General features: G+C 43.7%; 1 protein-coding gene across 1 annotated transcript in view; it reads right to left on the bottom strand.

The window, feature by feature from the left end:
• The window catches only part of SMC4 (structural maintenance of chromosomes 4), a 26,567-nt gene extending 3,968 nt beyond the window's left edge, over positions 1-22,599 (bottom strand). The window contains exons 1-18 of the mRNA XM_058031202.1: positions 22,511-22,599; positions 21,719-21,914; positions 20,458-20,636; positions 19,718-19,909; positions 18,069-18,245; positions 8,485-8,649; positions 6,998-7,125; positions 6,641-6,781; positions 5,763-5,913; positions 5,273-5,437; positions 4,333-4,566; positions 3,448-3,633; positions 2,630-2,791; positions 2,267-2,492; positions 2,091-2,170; positions 1,313-1,465; positions 1,086-1,212; positions 267-456 (exon numbers count right to left, since the gene is read on the bottom strand). Coding sequence (XP_057887185.1) covers positions 267-456; positions 1,086-1,212; positions 1,313-1,465; positions 2,091-2,170; positions 2,267-2,492; positions 2,630-2,791; positions 3,448-3,633; positions 4,333-4,566; positions 5,273-5,437; positions 5,763-5,913; positions 6,641-6,781; positions 6,998-7,125; positions 8,485-8,649; positions 18,069-18,245; positions 19,718-19,909; positions 20,458-20,636; positions 21,719-21,878 — 2,816 coding nt within the window. The 5' untranslated portion in view covers positions 21,879-21,914; positions 22,511-22,599. The remainder of the gene's footprint in view (positions 1-266; positions 457-1,085; positions 1,213-1,312; positions 1,466-2,090; positions 2,171-2,266; positions 2,493-2,629; positions 2,792-3,447; positions 3,634-4,332; positions 4,567-5,272; positions 5,438-5,762; positions 5,914-6,640; positions 6,782-6,997; positions 7,126-8,484; positions 8,650-18,068; positions 18,246-19,717; positions 19,910-20,457; positions 20,637-21,718; positions 21,915-22,510) is intronic.

Below are 22,599 nucleotides of genomic sequence, written 5' to 3'. Positions count from 1 at the left end.
GATCCCATTTTATTTCCTGACAGAGCTCCTAATAAAATCAGTCCCTTCAGATTTGAACTGCTCCAGCACATCCAATCCAGTGCTATTTTGGACTTTATCCTGAATATTGCAGTTTAGGCAATATTAAAGAAATCATTCAGGCAAATACTACAGAAATGCTGATTAAACATGACTTTTAAACTATTAGAAACTACAAAATTTGACTTCCCTTTCCCTCCCTGAGCCCCACGTAGCACAGCTCCAGCCTGAGGCTGCCTGTGCTGTACCTGTCTGCAGTCTTGGCTGCCACCTGGGCCTTGGTGATGGCTGAGGAATATTCATCCATCTCCTTGTCAATCTTATCAATTTTGTCCTGCTGAGCCTTCAGTTTCTGGTTGTTGGTGTCCATGATGAGCTGGTGCAGCCGTTTCACCTCCTCCTCCATCTTCCCGGCCTTCTCAGCCGCGCGCTCATAAACTGTGTGAGGAGAGGGCAGTCAGTTCTTAATCAGGATTATTTAATGTACACAGAGTACTTCAATACAGGAGGTGTGCATTAGAGCTTACTCCAAGCTCATTCTTTGCAGTTAATTAATGAGAAGATGCTCAAAAGGTAAATTTCAAGGACTGGCCACCAGCATTTCCCAGGAGCTGGTGTGAATGTGTGGTTCCTGCCCCTCCTGAACAGCATCACTGCACAAAAGGGATGTGTTCCCACACACAGTCAGGGATTTATTTTAAAGACTCATGGCAGAGCCTGGTTAGAAAGCAAAAACCTTCACTTGCCTTTTATATCAGTGCCTCCTCATTAACAATTCTTACCCCTAATTAAACTAACTTTCCCTATGAATATGTGATACAACCACAAAAATCTAAGCAAAGAAACAAAATGCTGAAATTCATGTTTACTTTAGCTTGACTTAAACATGAACTTGAGCAATTACAAAGAAAAGAGGTTTTACTTTCTGATCTCCAGAAACACCTTAGAAAAACGAGGTCCCAAACCAAGACAGGGAACTGAAGCACAAACCCAAACCCATTCCTTCCTCTATTGCTAAAAGAGATTACTACATCTTGTATCTCAAATCCCCTCTCCACAAAATGTACCTTTTTTATAACCATCAAGGGCTTTTTCCAGCTCCTTCTGTTTGGTTTTGTCTGGAGCAGCAGCAGCGACGTTGGCTTCGAGTTCCTTGATTTGATTTTTGAGATCAACTTCTTGCTCAGAAAATCCCTGCAGAGAACACAAAATGGGCTGGAATCTTGTCCCTGGCAGCTCCCTGAGGGCAGCCAGGGCTGTGTGGGGCAGAGGATGGCATGCTCGGGGCTCTCACCTGGATGCTCGCTGTGTATTTCTCCGAGGTGTTCCTCATCTCCCGGATCTCCTGCTGCAGTTTCCCGATGGCCTCCTCCAGCTGGGATTTCTCCTCCTCGCGCTGCACGGCTCTTTGGCAATCCCTCTGCAGCTGGGATTCCATCTTGCTGATCTGCACACCATGAGAGGAGTATTTACTGATGGCACCATGACAAAACCAAGCCAGGGCTCGTCCCTGTGCTCTTAAAACACAGGAGAAAGTGGAGTAAAAACTTCAGCTTGGGGAGTCTGAGTGCTGGGAACATCAGTGAGAAACAAGAGGAGCAGCTCCAGATTAAAACCTAAATGGAATTCAGAAGGAAAAGCAAACTGCATCCTGCTCTGCCAAAATGGTGTCCAAGCTATCAACAGGAGCACCGTGAGACTGAATTCAGTAATGGGCTGGGCTGTGAACAAACACAGAATAATCCCAGAATCCCTGGGGCTGGAAAGGCCCTCCAGGACCACGGAGTGCAGCCTGAGCCTGGTCACCACCCTGTCCCCAGCCCAGAGCACTGAGTGCCACCTCCAGGGATGGGGACTCCAAACCTCCCTGGGCAGCCCCTGACAGTGACAGCCCTTTTATCCCTGATGCACTTCAAAGCATTCTAACCTCTGCTAACATTTGGAATTTTGGCTTTGTAAACATTAAAAATTATCTTCCATTCCAGACTGCTCCGGCTTTGAAAGGCACATGTGTGTCAGAACTGCCCAAAGGAAGGAATTCTGCTGGAATTGCATTTCCATGCTGTACTCACCTCTTCTTCTGAGATATCCATCACGACTGAGGAGCCCATTCTGCCCTTCATGACCTTTCCTCCCCCACCAGTCATGGTTCCTACAGAAAAAGGGATGAGAAGAGCTCAGAGAGCTCCCTGGGCTGTGCTAACACCCACAAAGTGCTTCCAAGGGAGCTCCAGCTGGGCTGCAGTACCTGACACCTCGATGATCTGTCCTTGCAGGGTTACCACCCTCCACCTTTTCTCCTTCTGGAATGCTATTCTGGTGGCTTCTTCCAGGTTCTTGGCCACCAGAGTGTCCCTGAGAGCAAAGTAGAACACCAGGCGAATCTTGGGGTCCTCCACCTTCACCAGGTCAAAGAGCCGTGGCACGTTCTCAGGGGTTGGGATCTTCTGAATTTTATTTTCCCACACAGCCATCTACACCCACAGGGGAAATCAAGGAATCAATCTTTGAGATATAATCCTGAGGTCATCCTATTATCCTATGGCATGTTAAGGCTTTAAAAGAAACGTAATTAGACTGCAATTAACAGTAAAATGATTTGTTTTCTCACCTTGTCCAGGGCTACAAAGGTGGCAACTCCAATGTCTCCAGCCTTCAGGAAGTTCACACAGGCCTGGGCAGTGTCAATGGTGTCCACAACAATGTGGTCCAAGGCTCCACACGAGGAGGAAATGGCCACATCATACTTGTCATCGATGGCTCCCAGATCCCCCTGAGGATGGAGGAACGAGGGGCAAACACTCATAGCTGGCACCTGAGCTGTCTTTGACTTGTGTCCCACTAAATCCATGAATGCACTTCTTACAATCTGAATAAACTGATTTTTCTGAAGCAGAGATAATTCTCCTCGGACAAAAAAGTGCAGAATACAAAACCAGCACTTTTACAATTACACTGACATGCACCAGGAATGAAAAGCTCAGTTCTGAATTTTCAGTATTTTAAACCAACATTGCTTGGAGAGAACTGAAAAATATTTGATTTTACAGCAAGTCCACAGGACTTACAGCTCTGCTTTCCAAATTGCTAATGCCAGGGAAGTGAGGCATCCCTCTCCAAACTCTAATGCCAGGGAAGTGAGGCATCCCTCTCCAAACTCTAATGCCAGGGAAGTGAGGCATCCCTCCCCAAACTCTAATGCCAGGGAAGTGAGGCATCCCTCTCCAAATTCCTGATGCCAGGGAAGTGAGGCATCCCTCCCCAAATTCCTGATGCCAGGGAAGTGAGGCATCCCTCTCCAAACTCTAATGCCAGGGAGGTGAGGCATCCCTCCCCAAACTCCTGATGCCAGGGAAGTGAGGCAATCCACACTTCATGACAGGAACACCACTCAGCTCCTCTGAATTGTAACAGCCTTCTATCACTTACCAGCCTTCCATAGAGGCCAGGAATATTCCCACATTTCTTCTGCTGGAGCAGAGCCTCGAGCACTTTTCCTCGGCTGCGGCTCTGTGCTAAAGAACTTTTGGCTTCCTCGACTTTTCGGCGCAGGTTTCGCACGAGATCCTTGGCCCCGGATTCTTCCCTTCCCAGCTTCTCCAGAGCATTCTCTTTCTAGGGGTCAAAGACATTGCCTCAGCCTCCCAAAATCTACTGAGTTCAGGGAGCCTTCAATTCATGGCTTTGTTCTTTGGGGAATGATTGAGGAGCAGGAAGTGAAATTCAAAGAATGGTTTGGGTTGGGAGGGACATTAAAGTTCCTCCAGTGCCACCCCAGCCATGGCAGGGACACCTCCCACTGTCCCAGGCTGCTGCAGGGAAGATTTGCAACAGGGAAAGAGAAAAATAAAATGGGTACAGATGAACAATCTAACACAGGCATGGATGTGATTTATGAAGTTCAGGGGCTTTTTTTATATTTAACTGCATTCCCTAAATTAGAATCTCAATAATGGCAGTTTAAACACTTTGTGAAGCCAGCCTGGCCTTGGGCACTGTCAGGGATCCAGGGGCAGCCACAGCTGCTCTGGGCACCTGTGCCAGGGCCTCAGCACCTGAAGAAGGCTCAGGAATGCAGCCACATCTCAGAGTCAAATTAAATCTGTTCCCTTGTAGGGATATGTGGGATTTAAGTTAAGTCAACATTGGTTTAACAAAGTAAGTCTGGAATCCAGTATTTGCTCCACCAGCAAAGTGAGTATTAGAAAACATATTTTGGGTCATGGTTTATTTGCACCCTGATCACTGCAAAAGAGAAGAGGGAGCCTTTGGTCTGTGTGTGACTCAGAATGAGATGGGAAAGTCAAGTCTCACCTCCTTGAGCTGCTGCTCAGCCTGGGGTAGTTTGGCAGCGATGTCTTTGATGGCAGCTTTCCTTTCCTTCAGGGTGCTGGAGGTGCTGCCCAGGGCCTCCTGGGCCTGCTCGAGGCGGGCCAGGGCAGAGTTGTACTTGCTCAGGTAGAGCTCCAGCTCCGACTGCGCTATGTCCATGTTGGAGCGGCTCTCGGTCACCTCCCTGCTGAACTCCATCAGCTCCTTCTCCTTGCCCTGCAGGAACAGGCACAGCTCAGCTGGGCACGGGAACAGGGCATGGCATGGGCTCTTCCAGCCCTGGCAGCAGGAAACACCTCTGCTCTCTGGGGGAAGCAGCATTTCTGCATTAATCAACATGAAAGGCTGGGAATTTAACAAGGCTTTTCCTAATGATGAAGAACATCAGGGAGTTATCACAGAGCATTTCCATACAAGCTTTGGATGGTTTTCTCAGAGGTGGGAGGAGCCCTACACACTGACCTAAATGACAGCTCAAACCCATGGAGAATCCACCTTTTCAAGGACAGAAAATAACCCTGCAAATTTACAGGATAAATTTCCAGCCTCCAGGCACTGAACACCACCACCAATAACCAAATGTTAAAGTGGTTGTTCATTAATTCACAGTCAGGGTGGGAAAGGCTGGGAACAGATCGTTCCAGAATATCTCGATTTATTTAAGCAACACCATTGCCTTAAATGATCTGGTGGCAGAAAATCAGTGTATTATTTACATTACATCTAGGAATGAGCTACTTGATGAAGTCTGAGCACCTAAAAAGCAGCCAAGGGTTTAGTAAGATACTTTCCCACTGAGGCTCCTCTGAACTACCCTGAGAACAGTGGAATTGTCCATAAATGGCATTTCACAAGTGCCTGGTGCTGGTTTCCTTCAGCAGAGGGAAGTTACAGCAGGTGGGTGATTCCTGCCTGTCCAAACCTCTTTTTCCTTCTGGATCTCCTTGGTCTCCTCCTGCAGGCTGGCCAGGACCTGCCTGAGCTTGGCCTCCTCCTTGTCCTTGGCCTTTGCCAGCACCTCCCTCTTGGCCGTGGCGTCCTCGATGGCCTTGGCACTGGTGGAGGGGACGTTCTTCAGCTCCTCCACCTGCACAGGAAGGGACCTTGAGCCTCCTCTGCCCTGGGCAGCAACTCCTGAACCCCTCCTGCAGCCAAAGGCAGCCCAAGAGCTCCCAGGGACCAGGGGGTGACACAGCTCCATGCATGAACTCCACTCATGGAGAGATCACTGCACTGAGTGACCAGCAAACAACACCTCGGGCTGATTTAATGGCTTCACATTTCTAATTAAAACAATTTAATATCTAATTAAAAAAATTCCAACACCATTTTCCACCTTCCTTGTGCCCTTCCCATTGTCTCCACAATTTACTGCACTTTTCCAAGCCAACCCAGCTGATCTAACCCTTTACCTTTTCCTTGTCCTTTTGAAGCTGCTTCTCCAGTTTTTTAGCCTTGCTCTTGGCATGTTTGAGTTTCTCCCTCGCTTTCACATCCTGCAAATCCAACTGAGTGAATTTTTCTTTGTTTTCCTCTATGAACTTTGTAATTTTATTGCATTTCCTGGAGAAAAAAAAAAAAGAAATATAATTATTTAATATAGTATAAAAATAAGGCTTATTAAGGTTGCTTTAATAAGTCAACATGGAGAATTTAAGCTAATATTACTCAGGTTTTGTAATTAACAATATCCAATATTCCCAATATTTTCCCTGGAAAAACGATGTTCCAACAGAAAAAGATCAACTACCCAAGCAATATTAAATATATTTTCAGAAAGTTTCATTTTTTTCTTGACAGAATTGATAATTCCCATCTTTCCCCAGTATTCCCTGAGGATGAGCAGGTCCATATTTTGCAGCTGGATTGGGGATCAGCACCCAAGCAAAGCAATTTTAACACAATTTATGCATCAATGATTCATCAGGAAACCAGGGAAAAATCCCCAAATTTGTGTCCCTAAGCATTAGGGTTGTAACTCTAAAAAGCATCTACTAATTCTTTTTTTATACAGTCAATATAAAGAAATATTTTAAATCTATTAAAAAGATCAGACATTTCCTTATTGTAATTGTGAACCTTACCCAGAAACAAATCAAACCTATGTGAATTTGCTGTCATTTATTTTTGTGCATTGAATTTGTTTTTGTGCATTTAATTTATTTTTGCACATTAATTTAAATGCTTCTTTGTATTTAGATGTACCAGAAGCGACTCTGGTCATCAGATAATTTAATTTTTTGGTGGGAAACATGTAAAACACAGTACTACACATCCCTAAAGTACTCACTTTTCAAGTTCTTTCAAAGCTTTATTCTTGGTTTTTGTTTCCTCTGCAAGTTTACTGCTTTTCTCATTAATACTTTTCGTTTCTTCATTAATTTTCTCCTTCTGCATTTCCAGGTCATTTATTCGTTTCTTTAGGTCATGGCTAGGAAAATAAAACAATAAATTCTCACTTATCTCCATCTTCACATTGAATGTCTAGTTCCAACTCTCAGTGTAACAACAGAATTATGTAAAATATCAAAAATTAACAATAATTTGGAGTTAGAAATGGAAAGTATTTCTAATTAGAGATACTGAAGCAAAGTTTAACAGCAGCCCCATCACATTAAAGCCAGCCCAAACCCTGAGAATTACTTACATGTAATATTGACACATCTGATTCTTTTCCTTAAATATTTGGTTTTCCAAGCAAAGGAACTCAATGGCTTTGTTCTTGTCCTCTTCCAAGGCATCTTTTTCTTTCTCCACCAGTTTAACTCGATTTAACTGGAAAAAACCAGAGGGGCAGAGCTGAGGCAGGGCCAGCACTACAAGGGGAAACCATGAGGAGAAAATTCCAAACCCTTTGTAGGACATGAATCCTCTGGAGAAATGGTATCAGGAATTACCTCTGCAAGGCAATTTTATGGTGATTTCCTTTATCTCAGCCTTCTGACTGGCCATTTTTAATTTAATTCCAACAACTGCAGGTGATGTTTATTTTTAAAACAAGTCTGCTACAGGATTTTCCAAAGACACATCAAGGAGAACAAACTGATTTTATTCAGAGCTTTTTTTTCCTATTAGCACTCAATACACCAATAAAATGCTACAAAAGCAGGATTTTTAGGGGCAGCAGTGATGCCTTGTGCAGGCTGCCCTGGAGCAGAGGCTGGGCAGAGTCTCAGAATAAAGCAGGGATTTATCCAAAGCATCTCCTCCATGGATCCACCTTGGGCAGCACCAGAGCCCAGCCAGGGCTGCACCCAAGATGAACCAAAATGGCCCCAAAATGCACGAGCGCTGCCGGGGTCTGTCCCTGGGATCAGCTCTGCTCCATTTGCACCTTGCAGTTCATTGTCCCATTGCAGCTTTAGCCCAGGCAGTCCCACCCTGCTTGTTTTTCTCTCTCCAGCCCACGGGGTTTGTGCTCCTGGGCTGAGATTTGGGTCATTTGTCCTTGGTGCCCAGCTGGAGCAGGAATTGTTTTGTCTCCTGCTCTGTGAGCAGTAATATGAAGTAACACTTCTAATATGAAGCTCAGAACTGCACACTACAGCTGCACAGAGTCTGAAACATAGAAAATCTAAAACCTGAGGCATCAGCAGTAACTCTGTGTATTCTGAATTCCCCCACAGGAAATGCTGGGATTTGTTTGAGATGCCCCAGGAGTTCACAGAATCACTGGGCTGGAAGAGACCTTCAAGATCATTGAGTCGAACCCAGCCCCAACACCTCACCTAAACCCTGGCCCCCAGTGCCACATCCAGGCTTTGTTAAACACACCCAGGCATGGGGGCTCCACCACCTCCCTGTGCAGAACACTCCAGAACTTTATCACCTTCCTGTAAAAACTTTTTCCTGATATCCAACCTCTATTTCCCTTGGTGCAGCTTGAGGCTGTGTGCTCTGGTTGTGTCAGTGCTGCTGGAGAAAAAGCACAACCCTACCTGGGCACAGGCACCTTTAGGAGTTGTAGAGTGATGAGGGCACACTCACCAGCGGGTGCCAGGCTCCCTCAGTGGCTGCTCCCACCCCGGCAGCCGCTCCCAGGCTCGGTTCCACACTCAGTGGTTGCTCCCAGGGCCGCTCCCACCCTGGCCAGCCCCTCCCCGGGCCGGTCCCACCCTGGCCAGCCCCCCTCACCTTCTCCCCGCGCTGCTCGTTGAGCAGCTCCACCCGGCGGCACAGGGTGTGAATGGGCTCCTTGAGCCGCGCCGAGCCGATCAGATCCTCCAGGTACTCCAGCATCCCCTCGTCGTGCTCCGTCTGCCCCTTGGGCTTCATCATGGCAATCTGCTCCACCTCCCCCTTGGAAAACAAAAGTTAGGTGGGGCTTTTCTTAGGTTTTGGTTTTTTTCTGAGGTGGGGAAAATATTCTGAAAAAAAATCTACAGAATGAGTATGAAATGTTATAAAAACAGAATAAAACAAGGCAGCAATTAAAGTTATTCAAACTGGAATATCACAGAATCATTAACGCTGGAAAAGGTCTCCAAGATCAAGTCCAACCTTCACATTTATTTGGGAAAACAAAGATCAGAATAAAGAGAAATTTTCTGTCCAAGGTGAAGTGGAGCCACCTTTCAGGTCTGACCGTTGCTTCATTCTCTAAAGATTCAAAACGTGTTTCCCCAACCTAAAAAAAGAAGAGGAGAATAAAGCAGGCCCTTGGCAAGAGTTTAATCAGGATTGAAGTCCCTGAAGGTCCCTTTAGAAACAGAAAGTCCATAAAATCCTGGCTAATAGATGAACTGGAATTGGAATTAATTTAATTGGGGCTTCCTTGGTGGAGAAAGAAAAGGATTCTTTGGGTATGAGGGTTTCTTTATGTAATTTTCCTTTATGTATCATGTTAATTTCAAGTAATTTAGAGGGTATTAAAAATAATTTCAATTCTCAGAAATAAGATTTAGGAAGGATTAAACAGACCCAGTGACAAGGCCAGTTTGTGTTACTGAAAACCCAACTCTTATTTTAATTTCTTGCACATCTCAAAAAGCAAACCACTCAATTTGTGAATAACTGCTGCTGGATTGTATAAAACCCCAATTTGCTCCCTTGCCACCAAAGTGTGGGTTCTGTCCCCAGAACTGGGGAGGAATCTGTGCCACCCCCCCAGTGATTCTGGGATTGTCACAAATCCTTCTCCTTCTGGCATTGCAGCATTTCCTGTGCTCACATCCACGAGGAAACAATCACAGCAAAGACTGAACTCAGTGCAGCTCAGGACTGAGGTTTCTGCACTGGGTTCTCAGCCCTCGTGTTCTGTGCTGGAAATCACAAACCCACCTTGGATTAAACAGGAAAAATGGCAATTATGGACAAGGAATGAATCAAATTTCTATTATTTGGCTAAACAGAATTGACCACCTCTAAGAAAGATGATCGTGCAGTTGTGGGGTTTCTCTGTAGCTCACTAATTTGAGTTGTTGAATTACTTTCTTATTGAGAAATAAGTATATTTAGAAATATACTTATTTCTCAATAACCAAGTATATTTATAAATTCTTAATTAAATAATAAGAGTATTATTTAATATTTATACTATTAATATATTTAAAAAATCTGTTTAGTTCAGCCCAGATTTAAGAAACAAAAAGTTTTCCAGAAAAAAAAAGAAAAATATTTTTCCAGAAAAGAAATTAAGGGTTTCCTTGAATTGATGAAGGAGAGTAAAAAGGTTGTACCTGCTCTCCTTGCCAATGATTAACAGAGCAAACAGATGTTACAATGCTAAAACTCAATTGATGTGTTTCCTAATTAATTACCAGTGCTCATTACTGGATCCCGTGTTTGAACAGTGAATTTAAAGCCCCAAAGCTCCTCACTCTGTCAATGCTGGGCTGCCCGAGGTTGTGAAAGTGAAAGCAAGGCGGGGCAGGCCGACATTTGTGGAGCGGGAGGGAAGGAGCTCGGAGCTCCCTGGGCAGGGCTGGCACCCCAGCTGTGCCCAGCAGAACCCTGCAATTGTTCAGTGCCTGCCCCCAGCTGCACTCCTGTGGCTCAGGGACAGGACAGGAGCAGTAACACAGAGAGGAAATGCAGGCTCTGCTCAGACAGTCAAAATGGATGGCAACCCCCAGCCATGGGCAGTGCCAACGGGAACCAAAGGTGCACACGGGGGAGGGAATTCCTGGGGAAATCCAGCCTTGGGGCTGGGCTGGAGAAGCCCCAGGGAGGATGGAGAGACTGTTCCCAAGGGATGGAGGGACACACAGGGAGTGACTCCCACTGCCAGAGGGCAGGGATGGCTGGGAGATTGGGAATTGGGAATTGTTCCTGGCAGGGTGGGCAGCCCTGGCACAGCTGTGGCTGCCCCTGCATCCCTGGCAGTGCCCAAGGCCAGGCTGGACAGGGCTGGGAGCACCTGGGACAGTGAAAGGTGTCCCTGCCATGGCAGGGGTGGCACTGGGTGGGATTTAAGGTCTCTTTCTGCCCAAGCCATGCCAGGATTCCACATTTCCATACCCCCCACGCCCTTTGGGAAGGTTCTACACTCAGTGCCAGAGCTCTGAATGGAGTCACAAACCCAATTCCAGCTCTGCAGCCTGTGGAGCCTTCACACCCAGTGTCTGCACGTGGGCAGCCCCAGCTCTGCCCCAGGCACACCCATCCAGCAGCAGCTCAGCTCCCACTGAATTCCCACTGGGAATCCTACAGCCCCACCTCATCTGGGGAAACACCTCCGAGCCAGCAGCTGAGCCCTGGGGCAAACCAGGACAAACCAGGCTGGAAAAGAAGGGAAGAGCCCTGCTCAGCTGGACATGGCTGCTCTGGTGAAAAGCATGAGGAATAAATTCCTGCAATTTGGAACCTGTGTTTCTTTGCACAGCTAAATAATTCACAGCTGTGATGTTTAAGATACTTCCTCGATTTAATGATTTAATTTTCTATTGTACCTAAGAAAAGAGGAAAAGTTTAAAGGAAGTTTCAGGACTGGCAGCATGTTCCAGCACTGGTTTAAAACTCTGAATTTGCCCACAGCCACTGTTTTCTCTAAAAGCAGGAACAGAGCTGATGCTCTCAGCTCAGCTCTAACCTGAGCTTTCTGGCACACATGGATTGGAGTTTTTAACGAGGTTTTCTAAGTGCCTGATAAAGGGAAAGTTTGATCTACTCATGAGGCTTTTCCTGCAATTGTGGAATAGAAACAAGACCCTCCAGAGGTAAGGCCCAGTGCTGTGCTGTGTTCCAGAACATTCCCTGTGGGACTGGCTCCTGTTCCTCAAAGCTATGGCACAAAGTGCTGATCCCAGCCCCAGAGCTGGCACTGGGACAGTGCTGAACAGGAATGAGGCACTTTTGGGATCCAGCCACCACATCCACCCTAAAGTTCTGCTGTGGTACAGACAGGGATGGCAAAAAGGCTCTGGCATTGAAAAATTACTGACAGCAGGCTGAGAACTCTTCATGAAGAGCAAACACCACTTTTTGGGTTGGAAGGGGCCCCAAGGAACACTGGCCACTGCCAGGGATCCCATGCCAGCCCCTCCCCACCCTCCAGGCAGGAATTCCTCCCCAAATCCCATCCAGCCCTGCCCCAGGCAGGCTGAGCTGTTTCTGGAGAACCTTAGGACATGTTTGTTTTCCTTGATTATTGCTTGGTCTCCTCAGCCCTGAGTATTTGGGCTAAATTGGGAAGGCAGCAGCTGGGTTGTGCCCACACTGTCACTGCAGCACCCCAGAGCTCTGTCAGTGTCCCACACAGTAACTGGAGCACCAGGGAGGTAAGAACACCTTTCCAGGATTCTGGAGTTCCCTTTCTGCTGGTTTAAGCTCAGCTCTAACAGCTGAGAGCCCTGGGACAGCCTGGAGTTCAGAGGCTGGGAATGCCCCGTGCCAGGCACCAGCTCAGGGCACTCTGGGTGGGTTTGGGGGGGATTTCATGGTGCCCTTGGGCTGCTTTAGCTTTTGTTGTTTTGGGTTTTTTTAAGGGAACTCTCCACCACTAATCAGAGATGGATAAAAGTGACATCTGACTGAAGTGAAAATCCCAGCTGTGCTCAGAAGAAATGGCTTTAGAGAATGCATTTCCTGGAAAATGCAACACTGTGGATCAGGAAACCTTCCCTGGTTTGGGACAGGTCAAAATACATAAATTTGTTACAAAATCCCATTAAACCACCAGAAAATTTAATGTGTGGACCTTGTGACTTATGATACTTGGTATTTTTAAGACAATTTTTTGAAATTCAGAACAATATTTCAGTAATTTCACTGTTGCAGCAGCATATTTTTATAATAGCAGAGCTTTTAAAGCTTTTTGAACCCCCATAAAAGGAACTTTTCTTATTGAGACCAAAATCTTTGAGTCTCAGCAAACTTTACTGTGATCCAACCTTAACACCTGTTCCACAGAATTCCAATTGTCCTGGAATTAATATTTAACAATAATAATACCTTATTATAACATATCAATATGTAATATTTGCTTTCTAAATTGAGTATCACATAAATTATTTTGCAATTTTATGGTATGGCATAAATAAAATGGAATTAATCTCTGAACACAGTGATTAGCACATAATTGAATTTATCAAGCATCACAAGATTAAGGGACATTTGGGATGAAATAGTGCTATAAATGCCCAGGTAATTAAAATTGAATATAAGCAGTGTAAAAACCACCTTGATTTGCACTTTTGTGGAGGATTAGAGCAGCCAGAGCTAAAATCTGCTATTTGTTTCAAATGGAAAAACTCATCTTAATTCAAATTACAGCCCCATTTCAATCATTTTCTGAACTTTTTACCATGGAATTGAGACAGAAGTGACCCAGCACAGGGCAAACCTCTCTCAGTAAAAGTCAAGCTCTACTGGCTCTATTTTCCAGAGCACAGCAATGTTTCACTTCTCTCCAACACTGAGGCAAATGGAGAGAAGGAGATTTTGCAAGAGCTTCTCCAGGGGCTGAAAACTCCTCAGCATCACCAGGAGCAAAGGCAGAGTGAGAGAGGAAAAATCCCATGAAAATATCTGCAATGTTTGTTATAAAGCTGAATTTCCAGGGATTTCAAAGAGAACAAGGCTAATTCCTGCATTTCCTTTGTTCTTCACCCATTCCTGCACACAGAGCTCCTGCAGCTCCAGTCCCACCTGTCTGGCACAGCCTGAACTGCAGCACAGCCAAGGTGAGGAACATTCAGAGCAAAAGCAGCCTGGATCTTGTGGAGTTTTGTTTTCTCACTGCATTTGTACTTCCTGGCTGTTTTGTGCCATCAATTTCTTGCTATCAAAGCACCAAAAGTGCATTTTTCTCTTCAAAAAGCCTTTAGGCAGCAAAATGAGAGAAGCATCTCCCTCTCTCTGTCTGCAGCTTCCTCTGATTTCACCCTCTCTCCCAGATTTCAATTTTTAATTTTTTCTTTTTTGTGCTCACACTTGGCTTTGGGGGTTTTTTTCCCACTTGACCACAATGGTAGCTCTCATTTTTTAAGCAGGAGTACAATAAATAATGGCAAAAATAAATCCTAAATTTCTGTATCTTTAATTTATTTATTTAATCTCATAAAGCTTTGCCCATGAATTGCAATTCTGCACCCATGGATTTTGGAATATGTATGGAGAGAGCAAACATTCCATAACCTCATTGTCCTCCTGCTGTAACACAGCTCTGGGAAGTTACAACAGATTGGCTGGAGATTTTTTTTTTCTGTAATTCCATGTTATTGTTGCTATTATTTAATGCTTGCAGTCCTGTCTCATTTCTGCACTTCAATTTTACCACATGGTGAATATACAGGGGGAAAAAAACACCAAAACTCCTTTCCAGGAAAACTCAGTGGGAAATAAAAGTCAAATACAAAATAAAACACTTATAAAAATCTACAATGTCACCACTGGCCAGAGATGAGGAAAATCTCAGGCTGAGCCTTTCCACAACACTCAGTTGTGTGCACAAAACTTCAATTCTGCATTCTGGAATTAAGTGTACAAGTTTTAGGGACATTGCTGTGTTTAATAGCAGAGCACAAAGTGAGTGCACACCCAGAGTCACTCTGGAATTTAAATCAGCAATTGGCAAACCCAACCTGCAATGTTGGATTTGTTTTTGGGGTTCCAGAGATTTGAAGAAAATATTCAATTCTCACTTATTTTATCCTCCCATTTTTCCATGTTCTCCTGCAGAATTTCCTACAGGAACAACCCTCTTTTCACCCCCCCATGCTGGCAGCACAGATATTTCATAATCCCATTTATAACCTCATTTATAACCCCATTTCTAATCCCATTTCTAGTCTCAGCCCCAGTGTCCCATGAGGAGCACAGACCTCACCAATTGGGCATTTCTGCTTTATCCCAAAGGAGAAGAAAATCTCTCCCTCATTTCCTCCCCACTCCCCTGAAGTGACTCCCCCATTGTTTCCCCACAGGAGCAGGTGAAAAACCTGACAGAATTTCCTTCCTGGCAGCCTCATCTTGCCACAGGATAAAACTGAGCTCCAAAATACAAAATAAAACCAGTTAGAAAATACACCAAATAAAACCCCTGCAGTTGTTTAGACCTAAGATGACAGGAGAATATTTTAATTAAGTTCATCAAATATATTCTACTAAAAATCACCGTAATTAGGACAAAATTGACTTAAAACAGTTTTAATTTGTTTGTAAGATTCTGAAATCAATTCAAATGAATTTAGAAGTTTGCTGCTGTGAATGCAGAATGAATCCTGCAATAGTGATGTGCACAGGGGCTGCTGGGGTTACCTGGGCAGCTCCATGTGGCTTTTCCACCTTTGTGTGACTCTGCTTCTCCCCCTGCCCATGGCACAGATCCCAAATATCCCCTGCACCTCAGGGCTCCCAGTTCCTCCTCACTGCAAAGGCTGACAGCTTTGAGCTTTCAGAGCCTTGAGCCTTGCAGAGAGCAGCACAAACACTGAGTCTGTCAGCCCTCCAAGGCTTTCAGTCAAAGCTCAATTATTTATTTGTTGTTCTTTACACCTCTCCAAGGTGTGGCAGACAGGAAAGCACAGCAAGGTGCCAGGTTTTCCCCCAAACTCTTTTTTTTTTTAAGTGACAAGATGCATTTTTTCCTGCTGCAGTTTTAGGCTGTGGCAAGCTCATTAAAATGCAACGTGTTTGTGATGATTTAAAATAATCATTATTATAATAATTATCTATTCCTGAAGTACTAAAAGCACAGGGAATTTATTAAAAACATGCACTATGGAGTGTTGGAGTCAAGGATCCCAGAAGTGACAAACTCCTCCTGTTCTGTGCTGGCAGCACCCACTGGAAGCAGAAGAATTCTGAAAGCAGATTTATTTCAATCTGAACTTCAGGCACAGAATTTGTATTTTTTCTAGAACTACTCAATTACTCTCACATTTTCTGTTTTCCCACCGGTGTTTGGGGCTTTCTTCTGATTTTATTCACAGAAGTCAGCAGCAGTTTGATTTGAATATTTTCAGTTTGACATCAGCAGAAACACCTTATCAAAACTCAGCTTTCAAATTTTACCCTAAAAAGCACCAAAATCAGCAGAAAAACACTGCAAAAGAGGGGCTGAAAGGGGGAAAAGGAAGCAAAAAAACCTGAAGCAGCCTTCTAAAAAGCAAATATTTTCCATTGAGTAATGGCAATTATGTGAGCAAGATAAAATCAAAGCTCTGAAGGTGTTGGTGCTACATGTAGGACATGTTCTGCTACAACATTTTCTGTAGTGCTGACAGCAAATGTTCTGTCACACACCCAAAGCAGCACTGATAATCCTGCATTAATATTTCCCCCAAAATCCAGAGTACAAATGAAATATTTTAATTACACCCTATTGATACAGTCAAAAATCAGAGATTTATAACTTATTTTAAATGATAAATACCTGGTTAAATTTAGCTTAATTAAACTCTTTTTTTTTTTAAGCAGCAAAACTAAAAGTAAAAGCCAAATAAACCTGTTACTTACCCCTTCAACTTTAAATTATTTGAAAAATATTAGGGGGGGAAATGCAATCCTTGTGATAACAATTCACAGCCTTAGATGGTTTTATTTCCTTCTAACCATAAATTTTAGGATTTGGGGGTTGAAGTTGTGCTGTCATTCTGTGGAAAGTATTGCCACATTTCCCAAGTGGAAATAGTGAATTTTGGACAGCCAGATCAGTGGATTTCACTTTAAAAAGGCAAAGAGAAAGGCCCTGCCCTGTCAGGAAGGCTAAAAAAGGCAGAAAATCTCAGTGCAGCCTCTGAGACAAAGCCTGGTGTGATGAAATATGAAAATTCTGGTGGGAAAGCTCTGCTTTATGGTTAATATTTGCTCTACTTCCCTTATTTCCCTTTGGAGGGTGGAAAGCCTGAAATTCCAGTTTCTATGAAAAAAGGGATGCTGCCCTCATTAAAATAATTTGTGGGAGAAGAAAACAAATTCCATTTTGGGGAAAAAATATAAAATAAATGAAGGTGTCAATATTCTCTTCCAAATGTTCCCCTCCCCTGCTCCCAGGGTTCTCTCACTGAGCTTTGGGGTCTCAGCCCCAGCACTCCCACCCTGCTTCATCCTGCACTTCCCCATTTCTCCCTTCTGAAAATCCTGGCAAAATGAGATTGTAAAACAACTCTTAAAAAAAAAAAAAATGTATTTACTGTATTTACTCCAAGTTGTTTTCTTGGAGGTGTTTCTTGCCCCATCCTGAAGCAGCAAATACAGGAATGAAGTGCTGGAGGAAATAATGAATTGGCATGGAGACTTGCAAACAGAGATATCCTTTTTGTGGGTGTAGCTGTGCAAAAGGACTGCACAGAAAGCCTGGAGGAAGTGAAGCAAGCACAGCCACCCAGCTACAAGTTCTTTAAATATTTGGGTTTTTTAGAGGGGAACTGGAAGCTCCTTTGACAGAACCCAGCCTAAAATAAACTCTATTAAACATTTCAGACCTTGGGAAGCTCCCACTGATCACAAATTTCTAGGCCAGAGTAGATTTGGGACTTATTAGTAATTACAGGTAATGGCAGAAATAGTTATTGAATATAATTAATATTTAAATACTTGCAGCTTAATTTACATTTTAATTGGCTGGCACATAGTAAAATTCTCATTATTTAAAAACTAGGAAAAAAAAATCAAGTAGTTCCCTTCAGCCTGACTTTAAAACAGCAAACAGATGCAAGCAAGCCTCAGAATGTGAAGGTCAAACATGAATATAAATGATATTATATTGACAAATTGTGATTAATTTTACAGTATGGGCTGTGAACTGTAGTTGGTTATGAACACTGGTTAAAACTATTTCTGGAGCTGGTAAACAAGTGTAAAAACAAACACAATTCAGGGGATGTTTGTTGCAGTTATTTTGCACAATTCATTTCGCACTCAATTCTCAGTAAATCCACGTCTGTGAGAGCAGCAGATGAACAATTCAACAACCCAGATTTCAATCAGCACTGATGCAGCTGAGTTACCCCCAGGTGGGTGCTGAGGCTCTGCCCCACTGAAGCAGCACAGGAATATTGGGGTTGGGCTCTGTGACACTCCAATATTTACGTGCTGCTAGGGCGGGACGAGCACGAGTCCTGCAGGCAAACACAGAATTCCCTCCTGGGCAAGGGACAGGAACCCCAGAGCTCTGAGCCTTCCCTTCCTGCAGCAGCACATCATCATTTGCACCCTGAGCAGAGCATGCAAACCATGATGTGCTGCTACAGCACTTCAAGGCAGCTTTTCAAACCTGCATTTTTCAGTTTTACCTGGAAATAGAACTTGGAGATGGGTGTTACTCACACACCAACCTGTAAAATCAAGAACCTGTTGTGGTCCAGGTCGATGCCATGGCTCCTGAGAAGCACACCAACATCTCTGAATGTCTTCTTCTTGCCATTGATGCAGTAGGTGGAGGAATTGTCTCTATAGGCAGTTCTAGAGACCCAGAATTTGCTGTCTGGAATGACTTCATAATCATCTCCTTCCTGCTTTGAGGAAACACAAAGCCAGAGAAACAATTACTGTCCATGGGAATTTACCTCCTATTTCACAATTAACAGGATAAGTTTCATCATGAGATGTTTTTATCATGGACTCTGAGTTGTACAAGTGGGAGCTGTCTTAAAATTGCATCTTAAAAAAAGAGAGAAAAACAACAAAAAACTCCTTTGAGAATGGACAAAAAGTGCCCAGAGTTGTGTCTGTGTGGTGCCTTTCCCCTGAGCATGGCCAGGCTGCAGGGGCTCTGTGTCCCTGCCCTGGGGGCTGCACAGCTCTGAGCACTCCCAGCTCCTCCAGGACAGAAAATAACCCAGCATTAAAGATGTGACAAATGTGACAGCAGAGCTTCCAAAGAGAGCTTCCATTCACCTCCAGAGCAGCAGGCAAAATAAAGCTGCTTCAAGAAGTTCAAATTTACCCAAATTAACCCCCAAGAGCTCTCAAATTGTTCTCTGGTTTTAAATCAAATTCAGCTTCTGGATGGCCACACAAAGTAAAAAAAAAAAAAATTAAAAATTTAAATAGATGAATTTTTTAATCTGGTTATTATAAACAGAAAAAGAAAAAAAATAAGTGTCTTTTCAAACAGTTCCTAAAAAAGGCTGTAAATGCTCCACTTTATTTACACCATTTTTGGAATGTCAATGTACACTTCCCCCTTTTTTGGTTGAGCCTAAATTAAAAAGTTTCAATGTGTGCACAAAAAAGAAATTAAAATTAGGAGAAAATTTTTTTGTACCACAATTGCAATAAATCAACAAAAAAAAGCTTAAGTTTTTATCAGTACACAAAGCAGCAAGCAAAAGAAATATTTTTTTAATTTGCCAACACTTTCTATTTCGTTCAAACAAAATATCAGCTTTAAAATATTTTAGTGGTAAAATGTGGGGCCCAGAATTTTTGCTGAAAAATCTGTTACAAAATTGCAGGCATGTTTGCAGTACATAAAGTGTAAATAAGTTTCAGATTCATTATATATTTTTTCTAAATTTAGATAACCTAAAATAATTTCTAATTGGTTTGAAAAGTTTCTTAAATAGGTTTTAATTCTTAATGCATATATTTGTGTGGTACATTTAAGAATATCTAATATGTACAAATAAAGACTTATAAATTTCCATTAATTCTTTTAATTGCAGAAATAAATTTATTTACTTGAGGTAAACAAGATTACAAATTAAAACGAGTTCTTCTAAAAATGATGATGAAAAATTGCTAAATTGTTTTCAAACAGAAATCCACCACATATTAGTCCTGCAGCAAATTAAAGAGTCCTTACAAAGGCTTTAAGAGCTGCACTGCTCAACAGAGGATTTTTAAAGTTAATTAACACTGATGGTTTATATCCCAAAGGTAAACTAATCTTGCTATGAAGTTTTCCCCAGCTCCAACGAAAATAAGCAAATATTCCAAGTTTTTCAGCTCCTTGAGGGCACCAAGCCGGGCTCACACCTACCTTGTCAGTGATCTTTTGGAAGTGAACTTGCACAGAGCAGCTGGGGATGTCCTGGTGCTCATCAGAGTTGTGGATCAGCACCGAGAGCTTTTTGGAGCGGATTTTTTGGGCTCGGTAGCCGAACACAAAGAGCAGGGAGTCGATGATGTTGGATTTGCCGCTGCCGTTCGGGCCGATGATACACGAGAAACGCTGCACAGAGAGGGGAAAAGGAGCTGCAGAGGGAAAGCGGCGCTGCCCAGCAGCCCTCACCCCCTCAGGCACAATCGTTCCCCGTGCGTGCAGTGTCTGCGAGCTGAGCTTTGGCTGCCAAGGTAAAAGTGAATAAAAGCCCCAGAGCTCAGCTCAGCTTTCCCAGCTGCTCTGCTGAACCCAAAGCCCTGCACTTTGCAGCCTTCGCAAGCAAAGTTTCATGCTCGGCCACGTAAGTCTCTTGTGGGCACAAAAAAATATTCTCTTGCTTCAAACACGGCCCTCAAAGTTCTCCAGCAAACGAAATCAAGAGAAAAGAGAGCTTTTCTCAGCTGTGCTGACAAATGAAAATTGCACAGCATTGCAAAGTTGCACTTAACTGTTTTCTCTACTTAATTTAGAATATTACTATCAAAATATTTCTAAGCCTTAAATATTTTTTCAGTTATTTTGAGGTCAGCTTAGATGAAGAAAATGCAGGAAGGAATAATACCACCCAGTCAAGTCTTACCTTCAGTTCCAAACTACTTAAGGAAAAAGAAAGATACCTTGTGAAAAGGTCCCAGAATTTTCTCCCCTGCATAGGATTTGAAGTTCTGGTTTACAATGTGAGTGATCATGAGGCGAGGAGCACCAGGTTCACTGGTCATTGCTGGAGGTGGGGGAGGAGGGATGCTACCCAAAATCTCTTCTAAACTTCGATTATCCACCACCTCATCTGAGCCTGCTAAAACCCATCCAAACAAAGATAAAAAAAAAAGAAAACAACAAAAAAAAGAAACAATTGTAAGCTCTCAGTGATTTGACACCTTTTAAAATGTTGAACCGAAAAAAGCAAACATCATTTCTGTCTGAATCAAGCTACATTTTGGCCTGTAGTTATTAATATGAGCTGAGTGGAATTAAAATTCTTCTTTCCACAAACAAAATGTTTTTTAAGAGCTACTTAAGATGTCCCATCGCTGGGTTTGTTCTTTCATTATGTAATTCTTATTCCAACACACTTTAACAGGCCCCCTGCAATTCCAGCAGCTCCAAGCATCACAATAAATCTGCAAATGTGCAGCAGGCAAAGCCTTTAAATGAATAAGTGCAAAGCCACGTTTCAGAGTCTCCGTGCAGGATTTGGGGATCTCTGAGAGGCTCTGAAAGCTGCAGTGACAGCACGGCTGCTCTGCACAGACAGGAAGTTTGTTACGAAAACAAACTGGCCCCCTGGATATCAGCAGAGCAGCTTCTCCCCAGGCACCGGCGCTGCTCCTTCCAACGAGCAGCAGATTCTGCCACCAATTTCCATGTGTTTGTCAAATACCTGCCGTGAACAACTGCACATCTGGCTCCCTAAAAAGTTACACAGCTGCTGCTTTTGCAGATTTTTTTCTGCAAAAGCTCAACTCAAGGAACTCAAGAAAATACACTGCTTCATGAAAAAGAAAGTCAAATCATTTTAAGAGTTAAGTAAATAAACTTGACATTTATTCCATTCCAAGAAATCCCATACCATTGGCTGCCTATAAATTTGAAAAACCCTGCTGTTGTACCACAACCTTCAGTCCAATGTTCCAGATCAGAGCTCTAAAATGGGCTTTATTAGGAGAAAGGCTACAAACTGTTTTTGCACTTGTGCTGGGCCAAACCCTTTAACTCTTTGCGAGCGAGTTTGACCATTTTAAAGCACTTTGAAATTGCCAGGGGTTTCAGTGCTGCTTTGTAGAAGGGAAAAGAGCAAATCCCTCCTGGAAGGGTTTGGAAATGCAGGCTGCTGCTGAGGAGGCTCGGTGAGCAGCACGCCGGGCAGCCCAGACCTACCTTGGGGAGGCTCTCTGCCTTCAGGCTCCCTGGCGCCTTCGTTCTCCACTTCCATGGCCACGGAGGGCTCCTCCAGGGGCTCCCTGCCCTTCCCACGGGCTGCACTGGAGCTTTTGGTGCTCTTGCCTGGCACGGTCCCTGCTGGCTGCTCCCCTTCCATTCCAAGCAATCAAACTGAAGGGCTCTATCTCCTTTGCTAACACAAACAAGAGAACCCCGTGATCTCAGCACCGAGCTGCAGCCCAGGAATTCACCTACACCTCTGCCCAGATGCTCGACTCATTTAGAAACTTGACACTGGAGGCATTTAGAAGACAAAAATCCAAATTTGAAACAAAATATCGAGGTAAGCTTCATAATGATATATTTTAAGATACATCACCCCCAAAACGAGGGGCTGAGCCTGATCTGTTTTAACAGCATGATCTACCTGCTGCCAGCTCGTGGGGACATGTTAGGGCAGTGACTGCTCCCTGAAAGCCACCCTGGTGCTGGGGGCAAAAGGGTTAAAGACACATTGAATAACAAGCCCAGGAGCCACATGTCCCTGCTCTCCTGCAAGAACTCGTTATATTTCAGATCTGACACTCGTTTTACTCTCAATAATCCGTGCTAAATATTTGTATGGCTATAGAGAGATTGATAAACAGATAGAGAAACGAAAGCCCTGCGTGATTATAGCAAAGATTTGACTCTTAAAATTATTTAAATCGACACACTCTGCTCGCAAAACACAACACAACCCCTCCTGCCAGCATCCAGCATTTCAGAGAGAAAGCAAAAACGAAATACCTTCATCTAGGCGGGATGTTAAAGTGATCTGAGCAAGGACGAGCATTACAAAAGCCATCAGCTGGCACTCGAGCACAGCTCCCCAAACG

This window comes from Melospiza georgiana, chromosome 10 (assembly GCF_028018845.1).
Source record: "Melospiza georgiana isolate bMelGeo1 chromosome 10, bMelGeo1.pri, whole genome shotgun sequence".
Classification (NCBI taxonomy): domain Eukaryota; kingdom Metazoa; phylum Chordata; class Aves; order Passeriformes; family Passerellidae; genus Melospiza; species Melospiza georgiana.
The sequence above is the reverse complement of the archived record's forward strand: the minus strand, read 5'-3'. Positions and strand labels throughout refer to the sequence as shown.